This window comes from Bos indicus x Bos taurus, chromosome 12, assembly GCF_003369695.1.
Source record: "Bos indicus x Bos taurus breed Angus x Brahman F1 hybrid chromosome 12, Bos_hybrid_MaternalHap_v2.0, whole genome shotgun sequence".
NCBI classification, from domain to species: Eukaryota; Metazoa; Chordata; class Mammalia; order Artiodactyla; family Bovidae; genus Bos; species Bos indicus x Bos taurus.
Window position 1 is genome coordinate 50555884 of NC_040087.1, and position 25174 is coordinate 50581057.

The 25174-nt window shown below is 39.6% G+C and overlaps 1 protein-coding gene across 8 annotated transcripts in view; it reads right to left on the bottom strand.

The window, feature by feature from the left end:
- LMO7 (LIM domain 7) overlaps nucleotides 1-25174 on the bottom strand; it is a 219791-nt gene that overhangs the window by 122691 nt on the left and 71926 nt on the right. For all 8 annotated transcript variants that reach the window (XM_027557716.1, XM_027557704.1, XM_027557711.1 and 5 more), the window contains exons 2-3: nucleotides 22831-22901; nucleotides 7352-7421 (exon numbers count right to left, since the gene is read on the bottom strand). In XM_027557716.1, coding sequence (XP_027413517.1) covers nucleotides 7352-7421; nucleotides 22831-22901 — 141 coding nt within the window. The remainder of the gene's footprint in view (nucleotides 1-7351; nucleotides 7422-22830; nucleotides 22902-25174) is intronic.

Below are 25174 nucleotides of genomic sequence, written 5' to 3' on the forward strand. Positions count from 1 at the left end.
TTGATTCTTTAGCTCAGTGGTTCTCAACCAGGATAAATTTACCCTAGAGGGGTTACTGGCAATGTCAGGAGTCATTTTTAATTGTCATAACTGGGGGGTGGAGGGCACAGTGATGCTGCTCAACATTCTACAATGCACAGGACAGATGCCTACAACAAAGAACTGCCCAGCCCCAAATGTCAATAGTGCCGAGGCTGAGAAACCTTGCTTTAGAAAATACTAACAAATCATTAGGGGTCCAAGATGACTGTAAGTTTTATGGTTAATAACTTGCTTGATGTTTTCTACACATATTGTATTTCATGCACACTAATGCAACCCATAGTAAAATATTATTCTGGTTCAACGGCTCTTTTCACCATCAGAATATCTTGCCTGTTTTTCAGGGTTTTGTTTTGAGGTGGAGTTTTTTTAACTCTCAAAGTTTTTGTTTTGAGTTTCAATGATTTGAACATACCCACATTTAACACCAGCTAACTTTTTGGAAGGGTGAAACTCTGGGGTTAGAATTTTTAGCATGGCTTTGTAAAGAACAAAGGGAATTTAAATGATAGGGGGAAATGTATTTCTTTACAAAACTCAGTCAAGCAAGAAAAGCCATATCTCTAGAAGATCTATGAGAATATAATTACTGCTTTCCTCAAGAAAAAAAAAATCATCATCTAATCATATGACTGTTTTAAGCAAAGCATTCAGTATATTTCTAAATCATCTTAACGTCTCCCTCTGTTGTCATTACTCAGGAGACATTCCACGTGTTTCACACAGGTCCATCTGCCATGAATAAATCCACTGCCTCAGCTTCATAGCTAAATACACATGGCAGTGGACATGAGACGGACAAAAGTCATAGCTGAAGAAAGGACAGTAAAAGAGAAGCCACAGAAAGCGGGGGCTTGAACACTATACTCACACAGCTTAACAAACCCTTACATAGAAATTGTGTAATTATTTCTGTATTTGACTTAACTTGGTATCTACCCTACACAAACCTCATTTACAAAAATCACCTCAACCCATACACCTGAACTGAAAAAAAACAAAGGAAATGAATACTCCTGACCACAGTCTAGTTAGCCAAGACCACTCTCTCACGCAAGGAACTCATCTACCGGTCGGCCACTAACCCATGGTATCTGTAGCAGGGAAAGAAAAGGGAAGCGTAGACTCACAGATCTCAAAACAAAACTTAAGGTTACCCAAGGCAAAATGTGAGGGGAAGGGATAAATTATGAGATGGAGAAACACTACTATGTATCAGAAAATGAATAATGGCACAGGGAGCTCCACTCAATATTCTGTAATAACCTCTAATGGGAAAAGAGTGTAACTGAGTCACTTTACTATACACCTGAAACGAATCAACAGTGTAAGTCTACTCTACTCCAATGAAAAGAAAACAAAAGGTAATCCGATCCATTCAGATTCTTCTCTTAGGAAATGCAACTAAGGGATGCCATTTTCTGTCAGAAAAGGGACAGAAAAAAGTAATCATGTGGAATGCAGCTGCCATGGTTATGCCTGAGCACTAGATTAATAAGAGTCCTTTGGAAAATCCTTAAAACACTCTTCATCTCACTTAGCTTGAAAGCATCTCTGCTCTTAGTTACTAAAAGAACTTATAAAAGTTACATATAAAACTGGTGAATCTGATTAAAGTCTTGGGATGCATCAGTGTGAATTCCCGGTTTCAATATTATACCACTTATACAAGATGTCACTATGGGGGAAACATGGTGAAAGGCACAGAGGACTTTTCTGTACTGCTTTTCTGGCAACTTCCTTTGAATTTCAAATTAAAAAAAATAATAATAAAGATCTCAAAACTTGTTTAAAAAAGCAAGTATTGACTAAAACATTTATCTATCTGTATTAGTTTCCTAAGGCTGTCATAACAAAGTACCACAAACTGAGTGACTTAAAAAAAGAGAACTGTCTCACAGTTCTGGAGACTGCTGCTGCTGCTGCTACTAAGTTGCTTCAGTTGTGTCTGACTCTGTGCGACCCCATAGACGGCAGCCCCCCAGGCTCCCCCATCCCTGGGATTCTCCAGGCAAGAACACTGGAGTGGGTTGCCATTGTCTTCTCCAATGCATGAAAGTGAAAAGTGAAAGGGAAGTCGCTCAGTTGTGCCCGACTCTTCGTGACCCCATGGACTGCAGCCTACCAGGCTTCTCCGTCCATGGGATTTTCCAGGCAAGAGTACTTGAGTGGGGTGCCATTGCCTTCTCCGGTTCTGGAGACTAGAAGTGGAAAATTGAGGTATTCACAAAGACATGATCCTATGAAACCTGTAGGAGAATCCTTTGCCTCTTGCAGCTTCTGGTGGTTTGATGGCAATATCTGCTCCTCCTTCACTCCAATCCTCAGTTATCACACAGCTTTCTTCCTGTATTTATCTTCCTACATAAGGTCATCTTCATATAAGGATGCCAGTCATATTAGGTTAGGGTAATGCCTACCCTGATTCACTATGACCTCTGTCCCCATACTCCACCTGACAACTCTATTCTCAAATCAGGTCACATTCTGAGGTACTGCAGCTTAGGACTTCAATATATAAACATACCACAGAGATATTGTGGGTCAGGTTCCGGACCACCACAATAAAGCAGGTGACATGAATTGTTTTGTTTCCCAGTGCATATAAAAGTTACGTTTATGTAGTCTATTAAGTGTGCAATATGTCTAATAAAACAGCCTACATACCTTAATTAACAAATGTCATATTGCTAAAGCATTCTACCCATCATTTGAGCCTTCAGAGTTATAGAAGTAACATCAGAGATTACAGGTCACAGATCACCAGAACAAATATAATAATAATAATGAAAAAGTTTGAAATACTGCAAGAATTACCCAAACATGACCTAGAAACATGGGGTGAACAACTGCTGTTAAAAAATGGTGCTGATAAAACTTGTACTATTCAGGGTTGCCATAAGCCTTCAATTTGTTTAAAAAAAAAAAAAAACTGCAGTATCTGCAAAGTGCACTAAAGCAAAGCACAATAAAATGAAGTATCCCTGTATTGTATCTTTATTTGGAGGACACAATTCAACCTATAACACTATTCCATCAAAGACCTAATTCTGGGGACTTCCTTGATGGTCCAGTGGTTAAGAAGCCACCTTGCAATGCAAGGGACATGGGCTCAATACCTGGTCGGGGAACAAAGTTCCCCCGTGCACGGAGCAACTAAGCCTGCATGCCACAACTACCGAGCTCGTGTGCCCTGGAGCCCATGCACCACAACTAGAGTGTCCAGGCCCCATAAGAGAAGACCCCACATGACACAACAAAGATCCCACATGATGCAACTGACACCTGTTGCAGCCAAATACATCATTTTCGAGAAAGACCTAATTCTAGAGCCTATTACTTCTCACAATGGAAATCTTGTTCATTCACTCATTCAAAAGAATTGTTGATCTGCTGTATGTACTAGTCACTATGTTAGGTATTTTGAACACAAAAATTACTAGTATGTAGAGTCTGGCTCAAGTTTTATACCTTTCTTCTATAAGTGTCCAAAACTAAGGCTTCTGATATATTATTTTTGACGAATTATTAGAGGTCAAGCCTCCCAGTCCAAATACAACTGCTAATAGGTGTTCAGCAAATGTCACTCTACTATAATTCTCTGCAGCATATTCATTATCTGGTGCTTCCTTGCTCATTTGTTAACTCATTTGCCCAATCCCAACTCCCACACCAGAACATAAGCTCTTTGGGGGTAATGTCTTTGTCTTTGTTTCTCCCATATATCCCTATGAAAGTGAAAGTCACTCAGTCATACCCGACTCTTTGCGACCCCATGGACTATACAGTTCTATAGTCCATGGGGTCTACTATACTATTCTAGTAGTCTACTAGTAGTCTAGTAGTCTACTATACTATTCTCCAGGCCAGAATACTGGAGTGGGTAGCCGTTCCGTTCTCCAGGAGAGCTTCCCAACCCAGGGTTTGAACCCAGGTCTCCCACTTTGCAGGTGGATTCTTTACCAGCTGAGCTCCCAGGGAAGCCAATATATATCCCTATACACTAGAAAAATTCTTACCTAATAGGCACCCAAGTATTTACTAAAAGAATTAATGTGATACAAAAGAACATTCACAGACCAGACTATATATATATCATCCCTTCCCATCCTCATAACCACCCTAGTAGGTAAATGCAGGGACTCTAATTCACACTTGAAATTAAGGCTTTAAGAAGCTGTGATAGAAAAAAAGCATCCTGACACATAAGCATGAGAAAGAGTCAAATGATGCATGATAATGACTTCAAACCAAATGCGCTTAGCTCAATTCTATGGCTCTGGTCACTCTTTATGCTCCTAAATCCAATTAAAAATACTCAGTGTCCTGTAGTTGTGAAATTACCCTATTAAGTGTACCATACATACATTTTGCTTTAGTTCCTAGAGATAAAATCCAAACTAGATAGAATTTCTCATACTTGAAATAGAAATACTTGGCGAGATCTTTGGATTTAAATATAAAATACATTGGTGCTTTCATCTAATCATAGACTCAGAAGACGGAATAAAACTTCTAGTGGCCAACCATAATAAACCACCACCGCAATTCAAGTTTTCCAAATATTTGGGGTGTTTGGAATCAAAGGTTAATTTTATTGAAAATGCATGTAATTGATCCAAGAAATGACAGTTTAAAAATCTAAGCATTAAACCATCTGAGAATAACTCAAGCCATCTGAAAAGAATGAGTACTTTCAATACAATTCACACTTTAAATTTTCATAGAAGTTATTTCATAAAAGTTATTTCCATATAAAACATTTTATTAAACAATCTTTCTTTCTGGAAAGACTTCAGAAATCAAAGCTCTTTTTTTCCATAAATAACATCTCTGACTTGCTATATTACTAGAAGTAATTCATGCATATATGTATATTGCAATATATGCATATATATTACAGTATTTTACCTAACCAAACCTGAAACCAATAAAAAAATACCTATCAGTTGCCTAGTCATGACAGAAGTAGAAGAGCTACAACTTGGTAAGAAGGAAGGAATTAATATTTAGCCCAACTGCTCTGGGAACTTGATATATAAACAGCTGACACTTGAACAACCCAGGTTGGAACTGCACTGGTCCACTTACACCTGGATTTTTTCAGTATACTAGAAAATTGTTTGGAGATTTGTGACAATTTGAAAAAACTCAGACAAACCATGTAGCCTACAAATATCAAAAGAAAAAGAGAAAAGCATATCAAGAGTGCATAAAGTATTCATAGACACTGTCCTTACATAGGCATAAGGTGAGTGGTATTTAACATAAACTTATGTGTTAGTTTTCTTACTGTTTTATAACTTTGCTTTCAAGGAATTACATTACAGTACAATATGACTCTCTCTCTCTCTCTTTCTCATGATTGCAGAAACTGCATACCAGACTATCACAACAAGTAAGTGGATTTTTTAATGTAACAGTGTTTCTAACACTATATCATGAATATGACTGTAATACTGTATGTCATAAAAATTGTATAATGATTTACTCACTAGTGTTTAGGCTTGGCAACTGTAAAGCAATCGTAGTGCTATTTTTTGTTATCATTGCATGAATGTGAAAGGGTTAAATCTCTCAGTCGTGTCCGACTCTTCAATCCCACAGACTATAGCCCACCAGACTCCTCTGTCCATGGGGTTTTCCAGGCAAGAATACTGGAGTGGGTGGGTTGCCGTTCCCTCCTCCAGGGGATCTTCCCAACCCAGGGATCAAACCCAGGTCTCCTGCATTGCAGGCTGATTCTTTACCAACTGAGCCACCAGGGAAACCCAATGCATGACTACATCTAAATAAATATGAATTTCTTTTTCACATTACCTTCTGAATTTGATGTCTAGCATTAGGAATATGTATACTATCCATGGTGGTTTGTATCATGTGAGATAATATTGATGTACACACTGATAGACAGATGATCCATCTTGTAAATGGATGATGTAAACTTATGGTATCAATAAATACAGTACAGTACTGTAAATGTATTTTTCTCTTCCTTATGATTTTAACATTTTCTTTTCCAACTTCCTTTATTGTAAGAATATAGTGTATAACACATATAACACACAAAATATTTGCTAATCAACTATTTGTGTTATCAGTAAGGCTTCTGGTCAATAGTAAGCTATTAACAGTTAAGTTTTGGCAAAGTAAAGTTACATGCAGATTTTCAACTGCATGAGGAGTCAGCACTCCTAACCCTTGCATTGCTCAAGGGTCAACTGCATCCTATATTTCAAAAGAAAATAGTAATTTTGTGATTTTTTTCAAAGAAAAGAACTGTACAACTCTTCTTTCTTTCTCTCCTAGACAGATATTTTCTATTTTCTGCCACCAACTTATTCCTGTCAAAATTCTGATGAGATCCTCAAGCCAACTGCAAACCCAGACATTTTAGTACTGCTACCTTTAATCTATAATGCCTTTAACATCTGCAAATACATGGATGGCCAAACAGAAGGTGCCTGAATGTATTATCAAGAAACTTGACTACTCCAAAGATAACATATATATTATTTACTTCCAGTTAACAGCTGTCTTAAACTTCAGTGTTCTGTAAAATTAATTTTTTTTTAAACAGACTCCTATCATTAGCCTTGATTCTTTGGGATTGCTAACATTTTGAAAAATATCCCTCATCTGTCATTATAAATTATTTATCTCCAAAGATATAGACCCACCTTACTATTGATCTCTCAAGGGTCTTGATCCAGTAGAAAATTCATGCACAAAATTCTGAATTTAAAGCTAGAAGGAATCTAGAGAATCATGAATAGTTATCTTATGGAAAATATTACTGACGTGAAGCAGAAGTCGGTGACTCACCCAACACCACACGGGATGTTGGTAGGAAACCAAAAGAGCAGATAGGTCCAAATACCCTCCAAGACCTGTGTGCCAAGTGAGGGCAACGCCTAAGCACAAGGCACCTGAAATGTAACAATGCATCAGGTTTGGACAGTTTCCATAAACTCTGGTCACCTAGCAACCAATGTATGGAGGCTGAGGTTTGAAAAGAACACGATCCTCAACAAACGCCATCTGTGGGACAAATGGGCCAAGAAAGAGGACACAGGAAGTCCAAGGGCACGAAATGTAAAACAAAGAAAAAACTAAATAAAGAGAACAAAAGCTTCGCAGGAAGAATAGAAACAGAAGAGACACTAAATCTATACGGAGATCACAAAAATACTTTCCTTGAGCAAAAGACTCTAAACCTGATTTCAATGATAATTCCAGATAAGAGAATCTGTTTATGCCCATTTTCTTACAGAGACAAATCTAGTTTTGAAGAAAATTTATTACTTACCAAGCCTGCTATAGGTGTGGACAATCTATTGATCTTCTTAATGATCCCAGGTTTCAGTTTATTAATTAAACTGAAAGTAAAAAAAGAAACAACATATGCGGTTACAAGAAAGCCAACATTAGTTTCACATTCTTTACAACATTTTCAAAAAACATACATGTCACTCATCCATTTCCAATATTTTCTTCAGGCCCAAGAAAAAACAACCAACCAAGAAAATACACCAAGAAACAAAAACCAGCACTGTCAACAATAGTGAATAGGTCTCTAAGACCATATAAACACACTTCTACACTGAAGAACATGTCCTTAAAAATAGTTCCACATTTGTTAAAGAAAGGTAATATTTGATTCTGTTTTAACAGTTTATGAATCCCTTCCATTATAGTTTAGTTCTCTTCAACCTAAGAATACCTTTTTCTATTAATCATTTGTACTGATTTTTTTCTCAAACTTATCCATGTTTTAAAAGGTAGCTACGCATGCATCCATTTTCCCCCAAATTACCCTCCCATCCAGGCCATCAGATAACATTGGGACAGATGGATATGTGTGTATATATGGCTGGGTCCCTTTGTTGTTCACCTGAAACTGTCACATTGTTAATTGGCTCTGCTGCTGCTAAGTCGCTTCAGTCGTGTCCGACTCTGTGCGACCCCATAGACGGCAGCCCACCAGGCTCCGCCATCCCTGGGATTCTCCAGGCAAGAACACTGGAGTAGGTTGCCATTGCCTTCTCTAATGCATGAAAGTGAAAAGTGAAAGTGAAGTCGCTCAGTCGTGTCCGACTCTTAGCGACCCCATGATCTGCAGCCCACCAGGCTCCTCCATCCATGGGATTTGCCAGGCAAGAGTACTGGGGTGGGGTGCCATTGCCTCTACCTCAATACAAAACACAAACTTTAAAAAATGGGGGGAAAAAGTTGCCTAAAGTAAATGGAAGCTACCAGTCAATGTCTAAATAAAGGATAAATTTCAACCCCAAATGGGCATATTCACTAATACCTTAAAATATAGTTGCCTTAATTATATATTTTATTTAAAATACATTTGCTGTATAATTTTTACATAAGGAAAATTCACAGGAATTTCCCAAACAGAGCTCAATTTCAGCTGCTAATTACAATACTGATGAACAAATTCAGTTGTTATCTGTTGCTGCTGCTGCTGCTGCGGCTGCTAAGTCGCTTCAGTCATGTCCAACTCTGTGCGATCCCATAAACGGAAGCCCACAGACAGAAGACCACCAGGCTACCGTCCCTGGGATTCTCCAGGCAAGAACACTGGAGTGGGTTGCCATTTCCTTCTCCAATGCATGAAAGAGAAAAGTGAAAGTGAAGTCGCTCAGTCGTGTCCAACTCCTAGAGACCCCATGGACTGCAGCCCACCAGGCTCCTCCATCCATGGGATTTTCCAGGCAAGAGTACTGGAGTGGGGTGCCATTGCCCTCTCCTGTTATCTGTTTCCAAACCACTAATGAAACATTAAGAAGTGAAAATATATTACGTTGCTTTCATCACTGTTAATTCTAACATGTGCCAGGCGATTACCAATTCTGTACGGTGTTTTCAAATCTGAGCCTGATAATTACAATTTATAGGTATTTTGTTAAGCTATATTTCACATATATTTTTCTTGAGTATACACTGTCTCTAATGAAAGAATATTCTAGAATATAAAATATTAATATTTTATTATTAAAAAATAAATTTTAAAAATAAATAAGTAGCTTAAAAACAATGTTTGTTTGTTTTGCCAGATTTAAAGGGTGCAATGGAATTCATTCAAACAACCAACTAGTAGCCACTGGTAACTCATTCAAGGCTATGACTGCTTTATTATCACCACAGAATGACTGGGTAAAAATTTAAATCCATCAGAATGTACCCAAATAGGGTAACAGTTACCTCAGAATCTAACATTGAAAAGGTTTCTGTTGTTACAGAATCTGCAAAGATATCTGTAAGTCTCCAGATTCTGAAACATTTTTAAAACCCAGCTTTGACACCTAAAATTTAAGAGTACAATTTGGGGTTCTAAATCTAGATTTTTGTGACTTCTATTTTTTTGTTGCAGTGCTCTGATAACAGTGTCAAGCCATGTAGAAATTTAATACTATAATAGTGCTTTTCTACTATGGCTGCCTGTTTAATCAATCATTAATCACTGCCAGGAAACTAAATTTGAAACAGTGATTTTTCTATTCAATAATGCTGCCACAAAAAAAAAAAAATTTTCTTTATTCTTTAACAGAGCTCCAAAATGGAAGCAAATATAGGAGAAACAATCAAACATTCTGCATTTACTGGTCTCCCCTTCACAATGGGCAACAGAAAAAAAAAAAAAAAAATCTGACACTTGTGGAATGTCACTCCTTCAACATTCCAGAGATTTATATATACACTTGAGTGTGCTAAAAATAAAAAAAGACAAAAGTCTCAATTTAATGACCTTCAGAATGTTGTTCGACAGGATTCAAAATTACAAAACAGTGGCTTATGAAGACTTAGTCTGGTGAACAAAAGCTGTTTTTCTGTTTTCATACTTTCTTCACACAAAGATCTTTAGACAACTTAACACAGATGGCAGAACCACCCTTCGACTATAAGCATTTCCTAGAACTGTTCCTCTTTGACTCCTCATTTCTTATTTGTGCACTGAAAACCATGTAGGAAGGAAGGCTTTCTCCCTTCATGGTCACAATATTTTTCTTTAATCAGTAGCTGAAAAGCTAGAAAAGAGTTGAGCAAGTTTATAAGAAATGACAACTCCAATTTAATTCTTGTAGTTGTTCCCTATGAAGCAAGTATTTCTTGAATTCTATGACTGGTGGCTTTTTGCAATGCACAGTACTAACACTGAAACATCACTTAACAGAAACATAATTCTAGCACAGTGTCAATCAAGAAAGTCACAGTAGTTGATCTCTAGTTTGGCATGGACTTTCCTCCAGGAACTTGACTCTTAAAGTGTAATCTTTCTGAGATATAAAAAGTTAGACACCAATATGAGCTGGGGCAACTTATAAAATGTCAGGGAAGTCTGACATCAGTTGTCCTTATTAAAGGAACAGAGTCATAACTTCCTCCTCCACCCATTTGAGTCACTGGTGACATTGGCCAGAATAGTCCATTTACCTGTTTATGTCACTTACCATTTTTGTATTACTGTGTTAGTAATATCAAGAGAATTTTTTAAGACAGTTTCTAGAATGGATGATAACACAGCCTGTTCTCAGTTAAGTCAATGGAAGGAAGAAAGAAGTAGAAGTAAAGGAAAATAGCACAGATAAATGATGTCTCCCAATAATGAGTTAATGGACTCTTCCCTCAGAAAATTTCAGAGCTATTACTCAGCAATAACATACACCCAGTGGATTGGCGTCTTCCACTCCTGAGCATCTGCATATGTGTACAACATGGACATAACCACAAGGAAAAACAACACTCTGGATAACCTGCGAACTACCTCTAAAATATGGTGTCACTAGAGGAAAATGCAGTTTTACTTTGTCAACTGTGAAAATGTTAAGTGTCAGTTCTAAGCACTAGAGTATGGAGATAATTCTCATACAGTTTCAGTAAAAAGCAAACATCCAATCTGATTATGTTTGTTTGCAATTATTTTTATATACAACTAAAGGAAGAACTTCTAGGGTATTTCTTCTGGGGCGAAAAATAGGTTTCATGAAATTTAAACTTCTGTGAAATTTAAGTCTATCTAAATGAATAGGGAGGGCATAGTCTTCAGTTCAGTTCAGTTCAGTCGCTCAGTCGTGTCCGACTCTTTGCGACCCCATGAATCACAGCACGCCAGGCCTCCCTGTCCATCACCAACTCCCGGAGTTCACCCAAACTCCTGTGCATTGAGTCGGTGATGCCATCCAGCCATCTCATCCTCTGTCGTCCCCTTCTCCTCCTGCCCCCAATCCCTCCTAGCATCAGAGTCTTTTCTAATGAGTCAACTCTTCGCATGAGGTGGCCAAAGTACTGGAGTTTCAGCTTTAGCATCATTCCTTCCAAAGAAATCCCAGGGCTGATCTTCAGAATGGACTGGTTGGTGCCACATGAGAGGATACTACTCTCTTTCACAGATAGAGTTTCTTTGCATAACAGTGTTAGTCACTCAGTCATGTCTGACTCTTTGTGACCTGATGGATTGGAGTCCACCAGGCTCCTTTGCCCACAGAATTCTCCAGGCAAGAATACTGGAGTGGGGAGCCATTCCCTTTTCCAGGGGATCTTCCAGAACCCAAGGATAGAACCTCGGTCTTCTGCATTGCAAGCAGACTCTTTATTGACTGAGCCACCAGGGAAGCCCCTTTGCATAATCAGATCAGATCAGATCAGTCGCTCAGTCGTGTCCGACTCTTTGCGACCCCATGAATCGTAGCACGCCAGGCCTCCCTGTCCATCACCAACTCCCGGAGTTCACCCAGACTCACGTCCATTGAGTCAGTGATGCCATCCAGCCATCTCATCCTCTGTCGTCCCCTTCTCCTTCTGCCCCCAATCCCTCCCAGCATCAGAGTCTTTTCCAATGAGTCAACTCTTCGCATGAGGTGGCCAAAGTACTGGAGTTTCAGCTTTAGCATCATTCCTTCTTTAATTATACATGTGGAATTCCTAAAGGCAACACTGACTCCAAGTCACTGGCTGTATTCAGGAACCAAATAACATGCTAACCTTCAAGCTACCTCTGTGCACAAGGAACAACAGGCAGTCAAGGGATCGCTTTATTTCCCTGCACCCCTCTTATCCCACCCCTCTAATCCTAGGTAGAATCATACCACAACTCCCCAAGCTTTCATCAAGCCATGGCATAAATATGGCCATGTGCTTTGCTGGCATACCAGAGATTTGCTCTTTGGGGAAGATGAAAACCAGAACACCTAGAGGTAAAACTAGGAAACAACTATTCACTTTCTATCTCCCAAGACAGAACACTCCCACGAAAAGGCGTGACTCCGCTCTTTCCTCTAGTTTTACCTACTGCTTTTCCTCCTCCTCCCCAAAACGTACCGCTCCCTCCTTCTAAGGAGCTGACTTACAGAACAGATGTGAGGAAGTTGCCTCTGTTCAGAAACCTCGCCACCAGTGAATGTGACCTGACTTTAAACATAAAAGTCATAGGTGACACTCCCAAGAAAACTGCACACAGAGCTCAACGTGGCGTCTGGCTCAGTTATTACAGGCTTTCAAGAGAACTAGAACGTGATGCCCTGTCTCTTGGACTCCAGGAACTAGCTCCAAATGCCAAACCTCATTTCCCTTTTATTGGAAAGTTCTGAGGCAGAGGTAGAAAATCGAGAGGCATCTTTTGACTTCCTATTTCCAAAGATTTTTACAAATGTATTAGAAAGACTGACATCAAAGAGCATATCAATGCAATGAGAATGAACTTCTTAACCTTCAAGTATTTGGTCAGTCATTCACACAAACATATTTCTAATCTTTCTGTTGGCTACATTTTCTAAATATATATCCCCATATGAGTCAAACTTTTCCTATCAGTATGCAAAATATTTGTTTAAAAGATATAATAAAAACATTACATATTCCTTGACAAATTAAGGAGCAATGCCCTGTTTTATGTGTTACACATCACTTAATCACTTGCCTAGGTTTCTTCTAGATGCAGACTGTGCTCAACAAACAGGTGTCAACTAGAGACAGAGCAGCCAAGCAGTGAAGGTGCTAAGAGGACACAAAGATGTCCTCTCATTCCCAACACATCTCCTAGGACTTGTCGAGGGACCTGGCATCATCAAGTATTTTATAAATCTACAGTCTAACTTCAAACACAGAAATTTTTCTGTGAATGATTCAAAACTTCTATCTTCTTAGAAAGCTTAGAAAAACTTCTTAGAAAGCTTCTTAAAAGCTCAGAAAAACTTTTTTAGTTTCACTCAAATGCTAAAAATGATTTTGTGCTTTTTCCAAACAGGACACCTCCCCTTTATTATTTTCTCTGTTGCCAGATGAGTTAAACCGCATTGTTCTCTCCCAATTGTCAAATGCTGTTCAAGAGCGTAAGCTATCAGTTACATTAATTTAGAGTGGCTACCTTGAGTAAATTTCTTACCAAGACTTTTAATTCATTATCTCCAGCTAAATTCAAAAATTGTGATGTTTTAAAAATAAAAAGCACCTTGAGGAGTAATCACACATTCGTGGCAAAGTAATAAGTATATACAATTTAACATTTTTAAGTTAAAAGGCATTCAATACAAAATTCTATGATCACTTTAGTATTTTCAAAGACTGTTAGTAAAGTTAATATAACTTTAATTTCTAGAATTCCTGTGGTAGTAATTTTGAAAACTGCTGAGTCAGCATAGAGTACAAAGAAATCGTTAACAATACATGCTAAGATGGCAAAGTACATGGAGCAGCAAGAAGCGAGTACCAATGCAGCTGATAATCATCATTTCAGGGTGACAGGACTTTCTTTTCAGCCTCACTGTGATGCCTGAAGCATCCTCAAGTGAGCCTGGCAAAGCTTGAGCCTTCTGAGAGCAGAGTCCTCTTATTTTTGGTGAACTCAACAGAGCACTAATGGATCTCACTGAGTGACAGGACATTTGCCAGTACCACAGTGATAGCAACAGGTGTCTACAGGAGGACTCTGGGTTCCCGTACTGGTTCTGTATTAAGTAACATCACAAATTCTGCTCTTCCCTTTATGTCAATCAGAGGATTGTCATAGTCAAACTTAGGTTTCTTCCAGTGTTTGCCTCTGTAAAAATGCCTGGATGTGTCTGTATGTATATCTTTATCCATGCTGCTTATGGTTCCTTACATTCTGTTTCAAGATGAAATCATCAGTGTCAAGCTGTTGGTATTGTCTGTGTGTGTGTGCTTAGTCGCTCAGCTGTGTCTGACTCTTTGTGACTCCATGGACTGTAGCCCACAGGCTCCTCTGTCCATGCGGATTCTTTAGGCAAGAATGCTGCAGTGGGTTGCCATGCCCTGCTCCAGGGGATCTTCCCAACTGAGGGATCAAACCCAGGTCTCCCGCATTGCAGGTGGATTCTTTACTGTCTGAGTCACCAGGGAAGCCACCGGGAATGGTCTAGAAAGCAATCTGGTAATATGAATCAGTTTACTTTGGCATCAGCAGGCGGCACTCCTGTGCCCACCCGATGGCGTGAAGGACAGCCACACAGTTTCCCAGTGCCTATCAGCTCCTCACTGCATCATCTCCCCAAGTGCTATGGCTTTTATGAGCACTGCTTGTCAGGGATGTAAAAGTTGTACCAATGTTTTATGTACCACGTTTTAGATATTGAAGCTCTTTTTAATATTTCCCACTATGAAGAGTCTTTATGGATATCTTCTTCCCCATGCCCACCAACAGTACACAAGAGTTTCTCAAATCATATAGTTTACCATTACATTTTCAACATACAAACTAAAAGTCTCACACACTTCTCTAAACAATAAACCATGTTCTAAACTTTTTCACTACTGCTTTATCCCACAGTTCTTATCTGACTTTCTGACTGATGACTGTCAGTATGTAAAAATTTTAGAGATCAAGTCTCTCATATAGGCAATGACTCTACTTTTTAATTGATGTGATACCATTATATGCTTGCCCTTTTTGCAATATTCAGTTCCCTTTAACACTTCTCATTGCACAGACCAGAATTCCTATACTTTCAACATTTACTAGCCAACACATGTGTTTCCATTTACCTACCTGAGAGCCTTCAATGTATCAAAAAACTACTTCAAAAATAACCTCTCTCTGATCAAATCTAATATAAACTGTTTATATCACATACATTTAGCACATACATTACTCCCATTTATTTTCAGTAGAACAGCAGTCTCATTTTTTACCTCAGAGGCCCTCCATTGACATGGTATATGCCCTCCCCTTAGTAATTTATATTTAGGGTGAGAAAGCCCTGTAGATAGTACATGCAAGTTCATGAAACAGGACCAAAGCTTTCAACCTTAAAGTTTGAGGTCACAATGTTTTAAAAACTCCTGAAAAATTTGCAGTCCATCTGTATAATACAACTACCATTTGTTGTTCAGTCACTCAGTCAAGTCCGACTGTTTGAGACCCCATAGACTGCAGCACACCAGGCTTCCCTGTCTTTCACCAACTCCTGGAGCTTGCTCAAACTCATGTCCACTGAGTCGGTGATGCCATTCAACCTTCACGTCCTCTGTCGCTCCCTTCTCGTCCTGCCTTCAATCTTTCCCAGCATCAGAGTCTTTTCCAAAGAACTGATTCTTCGCATCAGGTGGCCAAAGTATTGGAGTTTCAGCTTCAGCATCAGTCCTTCCAATGAATATCCAGGATTGTTTTCCTTTAGGATTGACTGGTTTGATCTCTTTAAAGTCCAAGGGACTCTCAAGAGTCTTCTCCAACACCACAGTTCAAAAGCATCAATTCTTCAGCACTCAGCTTTCTTTATAGTCCAACTCTCATATCCATACATGACTACTGGAAAAATCACAGCTTTGACTAGACAGACTTTTGTCAGCAAAGTAATGTCTCTGCTTTTTAATATGCTGTCTAGGTTGGTCATAGCTTCTTTTCCAAGGAGCAAGCGTCTTTTAATTTTATGGCTGCAGTCACCACCTTCAGTGATTTTGGAACTCAAGAAAATAAAATTCTGTCACTGTCTCCATTGTTTCCTCATCTATTTGACATGAAGTGATGGGACCAGATGCCCTGATCTTAGCTTTTTGAATGCTGAGTTTTAAGCCAGGTTTTTACTCTCTTCTTTCACTTTCATCAAGAGGCTCTTTAGTTCCTCTTCACCTTCTGCCATAAAGGTGGTGTCATCTGCATACATAAGGTTATTGGTATTTCTCCTGGCAATTTGATTCCAGCTTGTGCTTCATCCAGCCCAGCATTTCGCATGATGTACTCTGCATATAAGTTAAATAAGCAGGGTGACAATATACACCCTTGACGTACTCCTTTTCCTATTTGGAACCAGTCTGTTGTTCCATTTCCAGTTCTAACTATTGCTTCTTGACCTGCATACAGGTTTCGCAGGAGGCAGGTAAGGTGGTCTGGTATTCCCATCTTCTTAAGAATTTTCCACAGAAAAACTGACTACCATTACAGAAGTCAAGTTTTTAATTGACATTTACCAAGTCTACCTTCAACTGTAAAAACTAATTTAAAAAAAAAAAATATGTTTTGCTATATGTGGAAATAAGTTATAGAAAAAATAACTGTGAAGCTTAAAAAGAGAGCACAAAGATAGCAACTGTAAAACACTACCATGAAGAGAAGGCAGTTAATTATCTTTATGAACTTGAAGGATTCCCAATACTTGCATCTCTGTTTGCCTGTATGTGGGTGCTAAGTTGCTTCAGTCATGTTCAACTCTTGGTGACCCCATGGACCATGGCCTGCCAGGCTCCTCTGTCCATGGGATTCTCCAGGCAAGAATATTGGAGTAGGTTGCCATGGCCTTCTCCATGGGATCTTCCCAACTCAGGGATCGAACCCACATTTCTTCATGTCTCCTGCATGTGCAGGCAGGTTCTTTACCACTGGTGCCACTGGGAAGCCCTTGCTTGTTTACTATTGGGTTATCAAATAGTATAGAAACTTCAAAACTTGTATTACTTTAAGTGAAAACAAATAGTTCTTATTACTTAAATTTTAAATGGCTATAATATAGATCAGGGTCAACAGGTTGGTAAGCTGGAGAGTTGTATGAATGCAACTGTCCTCAGGAAATTCAAAACAGAAAGAGCTGTAAGAATAAAAGCCTTCACTCTTGCGGATGGGCATTATACGGAGCCCCGCACAGAAGCCCCAAGAACCCTCTGATGTCACTTTCACTCAACACATGCATGTCTCCAACTCTAACAGAGGAAAGAGCTCTCTCACATGAATGAAGTGGCCAGGTTCTCTTCTCGTCTGATGTTTTAAAACAATCACCTGAGTAGCCCATAGTACATTCACAGGAGTATTTTTTAATCATTTTTTCCTTCTTCTTTTGAAAGCATCTTCAACAGAATCCTAGATCATTTCAGGAAGACAGGATAGTATTCACACAGCAGATATAAACAAAAATAGGATTTCTCAAACTAATAGGTGAATGTTTATTTGCTCCACTCTTTCCAAGCTGCAAATCAGGGAAAGGAAGGCCTGGTGACAGTATGAGAAGAGTTTGCTCAACAATGTGAGCCATGAGTTCAAAAAGGCATCAATGTCTGAGTGGCTAACTTGGGATGGAGTAAAGACTTGGCATAATTCCAGAGATGGGAAGTACAGACTGACTAAATAGAGACACACCCAGTAAGATTACCTTCAAATACATCTTCTTACTTCATAAGGATCATAAAGAATGTTTTCATTTAAATATTTCCAAGATTGCTATCACAAGATGACTATGAAATTACTCACATCACTAGCTGGATATGCCCCAACTAAATATATTTAGAGAAGAGAAATAATACTGCAGAACCATGGAGCAAGACCAGATTGTGAATATTTTTAAGTATATAGTAAAGGAGTCTTCATGAACCCTAATAAACACTGAAGAGAGGAGACAGATGAATGGATACTATGAATAAAATTCATAGAAAATTATAACAAGGAGCTGACATCACCTTTTAGACTCCTGTCAATCCTTTTACTAATTAGAAAATCCCTCAAATTAGATTTTGTTCCCATTTCACTGTTTAATAAAGCCAAGAGAGATTACATGCCAAAGGCATACAGTAAAATGATTACTACAACAGACTTTAACCAGGGAAGTATTCTTTAGCCCTCCACTGATTAGATTCCACAGTCAATCATATTAAATGATACTAAAATGATTTACAGAAGACACTAACTTCAATAGCCACTCAGATTAAAAAGCAATAAATGCACATAACTACCTTCATTATTCAGATGTGTATCTTGTCTGAAACCTCAGTGCAGCGTTTATACCCAGTTTAAACTATCTGAAATGTCAGTACACTGCCAGTTGGGAAAAAACTATAATGAGCTCATTTCCTCCAACTCCTGACTTTGATATTCCAGAATGCCAGTTCAAACTACTACTAAAGCATAAAAGGCTGCTGACATTGCTAGATAAAATAGTAAGAAAACTCTTTAATGGTGATAATGAACTAGGATGTCTAGAGATTTTTAAAGAGGCAATATGCAGACCCTATATTTCACAAGAATTGGTCATGTTTCTGGCAATGAACTAAATAGAAGTCAGCCTTTTCTTATAGAATATTTTTAAAATCTGAATTTATTCTTTAAATCATATTTCAGCTAAGACTTGATATCTCAGATGGGTAAAATATTTGCAGAGACAGACAGTCTAATATATTTTGTTGCTGTTGTTTAGTCACTCAGTCGTGTCCGACTCTTTTGCAACCCCATGGACTATAGCCCACCAGGCTCCTCTGTCCATGGGATTCTCCAGGCAAGAATACTGGAGTAACTTGCCATTTCCATCTCCAGGGGATCTTCTTGACCCGGGAATTGAACCCACATTTCCTGCATTGGAAAGGGGATTCTTTACCACTGAGCCACCTGGGAACTCCCTGCTATATTTACCACTAATTTAAAAGTCAAGGTTTATAATACCAGACTTCTGAGCAATAGGTTTTACTTTCCTCTTAGAAATTACAACTATTCAGGATGATGGGATCAAATAATGATGCTTAACATTTAGCAGACCAACCAGCTAGGCTTTTCTTTAGTTATAAATTTATACAGAATATAATTACCTTGACTTTTTATCTGCTGCTGCTGCTGCTAAGTCACTTCAATCATGTCCGACTCTGTGCGACCCCACAGACAGCAGCCCACCAGGCTCCGCCGTCCCTGGGATTCTCCAGGCAAGAACAATGGAGTGGGTTGCCATTTCCTTCTCCAATGCATGAAAGTGAAAAGTGAAAGTGAAGTCGCTCAGTCGTGTCCGACTCCTAGCGACCCCATGGACTGCAGCCTCCCAGGCTCCTCGGCCCATGGGATTTTCCAGGCAAGAGTACTGGAGTGGGTTGCCATTGCCTTCTCCGAGGACTTTTTATCTACCCTGGATCTATTAGGTTAAAATGCATTCATTAACCAGGGTTATAAACAATGAAATTCACCAGGAAGAGTTTTGGGTTTTTTTTTTTAATACAAACATCATGTAGTACTTTGGGATCTCATCTGAAACTAAAATTGATGATTAACACAGTTAAATATTTACTTATACTACTTTTGGGAATATTCATTTTAGGAATGCTGCTGCTAAGTTGCTTCAGTCGTGTCCGACTCTGTGCAGCCCCATAGACGGCAGCCCAGCAGGCCCTGCCGTCCCTGGGATCCTCCAGGCAAGAACACTGGAGTGGGTTGCCATTTCCTTCTCCAATGCATGAAAGTGAAAAGTGAAAGTGAAGTCACTCAGTCGTGACCAACTCTTAGTGGCCCCATTTAAGGAATACTGGGTACTAAATAGATTGACTACTTATTTGGTAATGTACAAAATCCCAAATTGATGTTACTTAATTAGGAAACAAAGAATGAGCTTCTGGAGGCTGTGAATTTAAATGACATTTTAAAAAACCAATGTATCTGTCTCTAAACATGCATCCAAATGTTTGCTGTGGCCATGAAGGTAGAACCATGTATTTAACCTAACAATGCTGCTTGTCATCAAAATATTTTTTTTTAAATCAACTCTGAATATCCTCACTGGTGACAATCTACTCAAATTGGATATATTTTTTGGAAATCACCTCAAGTAAATCAGAGCCCAGGCTGGTACATAAATTGCATTTTAAATAAAACACTTAAGTGTCACTGCTGCTGCTGCTAAGTCGCTTCAGTCGTGTCCGACTCTGTGCGACCCCATAGACGGCAGCCCACCAGGCTCCCGCATCCCTGGGATTCTCCAGGCAAGAACACTGGAGTGGGTTGCCATTTCCTTCTCCAAGGCATGACAGTGAAAAGTGAAAGTGAAGTCGCTCAGTTGTGCCCGACTCTTAGCGACCCCATGGACTTCAGCCTACCAGGCTCCTCCGTCCATGGGATTTTCCAGGCAAGAGTACTGGAGTGGGGTGCCATTGCCTTCTCCGTTAAGTGTCACTACAAGTATGTTTAATGACCTAGTTCTGGAAAGTCTTGCGGGACAACATTCAGGGTATTACTAAGCCAGCTATCCGGCGTCTGGCTCGTCGTGGAGGCGTCAAACGTATCTCTGGTCTTATCTACGAAGAGACTCGTGGGGTGCTGAAAGTGTTTCTGGAAAATGTGATCCGGGACGCGGTCACCTATACGGAGCACGCTAAGCGCAAGACTGTTACCGCCATGGATGTGGTCTACGCGCTCAAACGTCAGGGCCGTACCCTTTACGGTTTTGGTGGTTGAGCAAAGCATCTAGCTTGAAACCTTTAGAAAAGTGTTGAGTAATAACTCATCACTGGAACTATAAAACCATGAAGTGACCTCTTTGAAAAGATCACCTATTTGGGTTGTTAGACGTGCATTCCTAAGTCTAAAAACACCTCTGTGCTCCATAGGTCTGCCTCCTACATAAACCGAACTACCCCAATCCTGACTTACAGGGCTTGCAATTGACATCAAAGTTATTTTTGTAGCAAGCTTCTAAATAGTGTATACTCATAGCTAAGGTTTCAGATCACATGTGTCTAACAGTCATTTTTTTCCCTCCATCTTCTGAACACATTAAAATATATATAATTTGCAAACCAAGATAAAGTAATTTCCTTTGAATGATCAACTGAGCTGACCACATAGCCTACCAAGATTAAACACTATTTGGCTACAATAACTCTAAATGTGGCATCAGAAAAGGACAAGAAACCTCCCTTAAACTTTCCTTGTGGCCCTTGTTCATATAACCGTCCTACTCTCTATTATGTAGAATTGCATGAAATGGACATTTTCTGTAGGTCATTGACGGTTGAATATCAACACTTAATAAGGTTCAACTTAACAACACTGCTCTAAGACAATGAAGTTTGAAACCTACCAACAGAGTGGATGAGAGAGAGACTTTTATCTTCATGGCCATCTACCTAGTAACAACTTGTATGTACATAAAGTTTGATAGTTTATAGAAACCTTGATATATGTATTGGGTTGGCATAAAAGTTTGTTTGGATTTTCTGTAAGATGTTATGGAAAACCCAAACAAACTTTTTGGCCAACCCAATATTATGGGAACTTTGTGAATTAGGTAGATCAGATGCTCTGATCTCCACTTTATAGACAAGAAAATAAGGCTCAGATATTGTCATTTGCTCAAATGTCTGAAAGTATGAAGCAAGGAATCAAACCTAGGCCATGTAACTCCTGATCCTTGTTGTAAACAACCTTCCTATAAAAGGATAAACAAAATCATCTAAGTCTGAGCACACACATTCCCAGTGCATGCTTGTGGACAGATTCCATAAATACGTATGTCATAAGTGCCTAGATTGGAATACTTAAGTGCTTTCAAAAATGTTAGTACATTCTTAAGTACATTCTTATACTTTATTTGCTCACATCTGCAATCTGCACCCTCACCCAGGAGTTCGTCCTTCCATTCCACAGCCTGCTTGCCCCTCACTCTCAAAGGTCACCACCTGGCAAATTGTACTCTGCCTCCATGGGGGAACAAAATATTACATTAAACAGACACTTTAGGCTCTATACCATCAATCATGGCACAAGCCTCTTAGGATAACCAAAGCTTCAGATGTGATTCTTAATAACATCATATTAATTGAATGAATGGCTGGCCCATAACTCAAATTGACTGTGGTAATGTAATGACTCCACTTAAAAGTTCAAAGAAGAAATTTGCTAAACTCCAATACTTTGGCCACCTCATGCGAAGAGTTGACTCATTGGAAAAGACTCTGATGCTGGGAGGGATTGGGGGCAGGAGGAGAAGGGGACGACAGAGGATGAGATGGCTGGATGGCATCACTGACTTGATGGACGTTAGTCTCAGTGAACTCTGGGAGTTGGTGATGGACAGGGAGGCCTGGTGAGCTGCGATTCATGGGGTTGCAAAGAGTCAGACAACGACTGAGCGACTGAACTGAACTGACTGAAAGTTGTTCTATAATTATCACTATGTACTGATGAAGGAAACAAGTTACATATTAACTTCTAAACCAGGCAACTCTATATATTAGAATACTCACAGCAAGTGAGAGCTGGTGTTATGTGATAAGGCTTTCTCCTCAACCATCCACCACTACTGGCCCATCAAGCAATAATAGAATCTTTCTTGTTTACTAATTTAAAATAATATATATTTCACTAATGCTATCTGTAGATACAGAGACCGATAACCCCTCCTACTATCTGGTACTGTGGGGTGTCGATTTGCAGGGATCAAATCTCACTTGTTACCAGGAAAACATGTCAGTGACTATAGTGGCCACGGAGTGGGGGATAAGACCCCTCATAACATGCACGTGTGCACACACACAGATACACACACACCTTTGCTTTTGAATTATTTTTTAAATGCTTTAAATACTTACTCACACAACAGAACACCATTCTCTAGAGAGGCTCGAAAATCCTTTGTCTCGAAATTCTTCTCTGTTACTGCCTGAAAGACAGATTTGGGGATTAATTTTCTCTTAATCAGGAATAATACACAAGTCAAATTCAGTATCAGATTAATTAATAGGCATCCAGAGTCATACTTAAAGAATGTGCAGATATCACCAAAAGTTGTTCCACATAGGAAATTGTACGTGCATTTCTATGTTACACAGAGAGTGGTTAACGACTTTAGTATGAACAAATATAAACAGAAAAAACCACAGCAAGTGTTCTCTATAATACAACCATTTTATGCAGGATAAACAAAACTTAGAAGCTTTATTTCTAGCATATTTTCTATTTTTAAAAAGCCTAAAAGCAACCTATGCTACTAATGGTAAATAAAACCAAATTAAGGTATAACCTTGAAATATCAACTATACACACACATCATTAATTTCAATTCCACTCTGAAATCCCTCAAGTTTCACTACAAAGATGTATAGCAGAGGGCTAATATGTTTAAGGATATGACTATACTTAAACATCCTCATGAAATGTCCCTGATTTGTGTAAAGAGCTATTTACTGTAATATCCTAAAAAGAAAATCATTAAATCCTGACACTGACAGACAACAGAGAGAGGGAATATGGTATATACTTTAAACAGACAAGTCCACACTTGGGGCTTTTATATATGAGCAGGCCATGCCTATGGTTACTAACAATGTTCTTCGTGAAACTGCTGAGAAAACGTCTACCAATTCTATCTTCCCCTGCCTTTTGAGGGTGAGTGGTTGGAGGAAAGGGGATCCCATAGAGAGAATGTTCAGTTGCTAAGTCATGTCTGACTCTTGAGACTCCATGGATGCAGCATGCCAGGCTTCCCTGTCCTTCGCTATCTCCTGGAGTTTGCTCAGATTCATGTTCACAGAGTCAGTGCTATCTAACCAGCTCATTCTCTGCTGCCCCCTTTTCCTGTTGCCTTCAATCTTTCCCAACATCAGGGTCTTTTCCCTGAGTCAGCTCTTGGCATCAGGTGATCAAAGTATTGGAGCTTCAACATCAGTCTGTGCGTGCTAAGTCACTTCAGTAGTGTCCAACTCTTTGCAACCCTGTGGGCTGCAGCCTGCCAGGCTCCTCTGTCCATGGGATTCTCAAGGCAAGAATACTGGAGTGGGTTGCCATTTCCTCCCCCAGGGGATCATCCTGACCCAGGGCTCAAACCTGGGTCTCTTATGTCTCCTGCATTGGCAGGCAGGTTCTTTACCACTAGCGCCACCTGGGAAGCTCAGCATCAGTCCTTCCAATGAATAGTTAGGGTTGATTTCTTTTACAATTGACTGGTTTGATCTCCTTGCAGTCCAAGGGACTCTCAAGAGTCTTCTTCAACACCACACTTCAAACGCATCGATTCAAAAACACTGGGACAACAGTAGAAGAGAAAATGGAAGCCATTCAGGGAAGGCTGCTCCAAGGACCTCCTAGGACTGGGACCCCTGCCAAGGGTGTTGGCAGATGCACCAAGCAGCTGGGACAGCAGCAGCCCTACAGATGGACCCACCACCCACAAGCAGAGGCCTTGCTCTACCACCACTTCAGGAAGAAATCCAATCTCTGAAGCCTGATTGGAAAGTCACTAATCTTAAACCCTCGGTGAACTCTAAAGCTCCTGCTGTCCTGACTCACCACTGACAGCTTTACAGTCCACTTCCAGTCCCTGTATATCTTCTGTATCTTTTCCACAACACCCAGGAGTGCCATCACTACTCATAACAATGGGTAACTGACAAAACAATGGCTCTGTCTAGCATTAAAGGTAGTTTCTCATAAGCTGGTTCTAGAAATAAGGACAGGAGCCTGGGCCAGAGGTGACACTTTCAGCTGCAGGAAGTAGCAGATCCTTTCCTACAAAGGGCATTCTCTAAGAAGGGATACATCGCTGCATGAATTAAACATTTGCTGAGTGTCTCCGTTAGATGCACTTACCTGGATAGTGGGTAGAGACCTTAAAAAAAATGCAAGGAGCTCACAGCCACAGAAATAAAACACAGAGTTTAAAAGTGCATTAAAACATATCCAAATGGAACGGTATATTCCTTCAGGAGTTACCTCAAATGTCTCATGGGTTATCCCAGCTAACCCGTGAGGCACAAACTCTTCTGAATTTCCCAAAAAAGATCCAAAAAACTCAAAGTGAGTACTGATCGCAGCTAGTGAAAACACAGTAACATCTCATTTATCTGGGAACTCCTGCATGCGTGCTAAATCGCTTCAGTCGTGTCTGACTCTTTGTGACCCTGTAGATTATGGCCTGCCAGGCTCCTCTGTCCATGG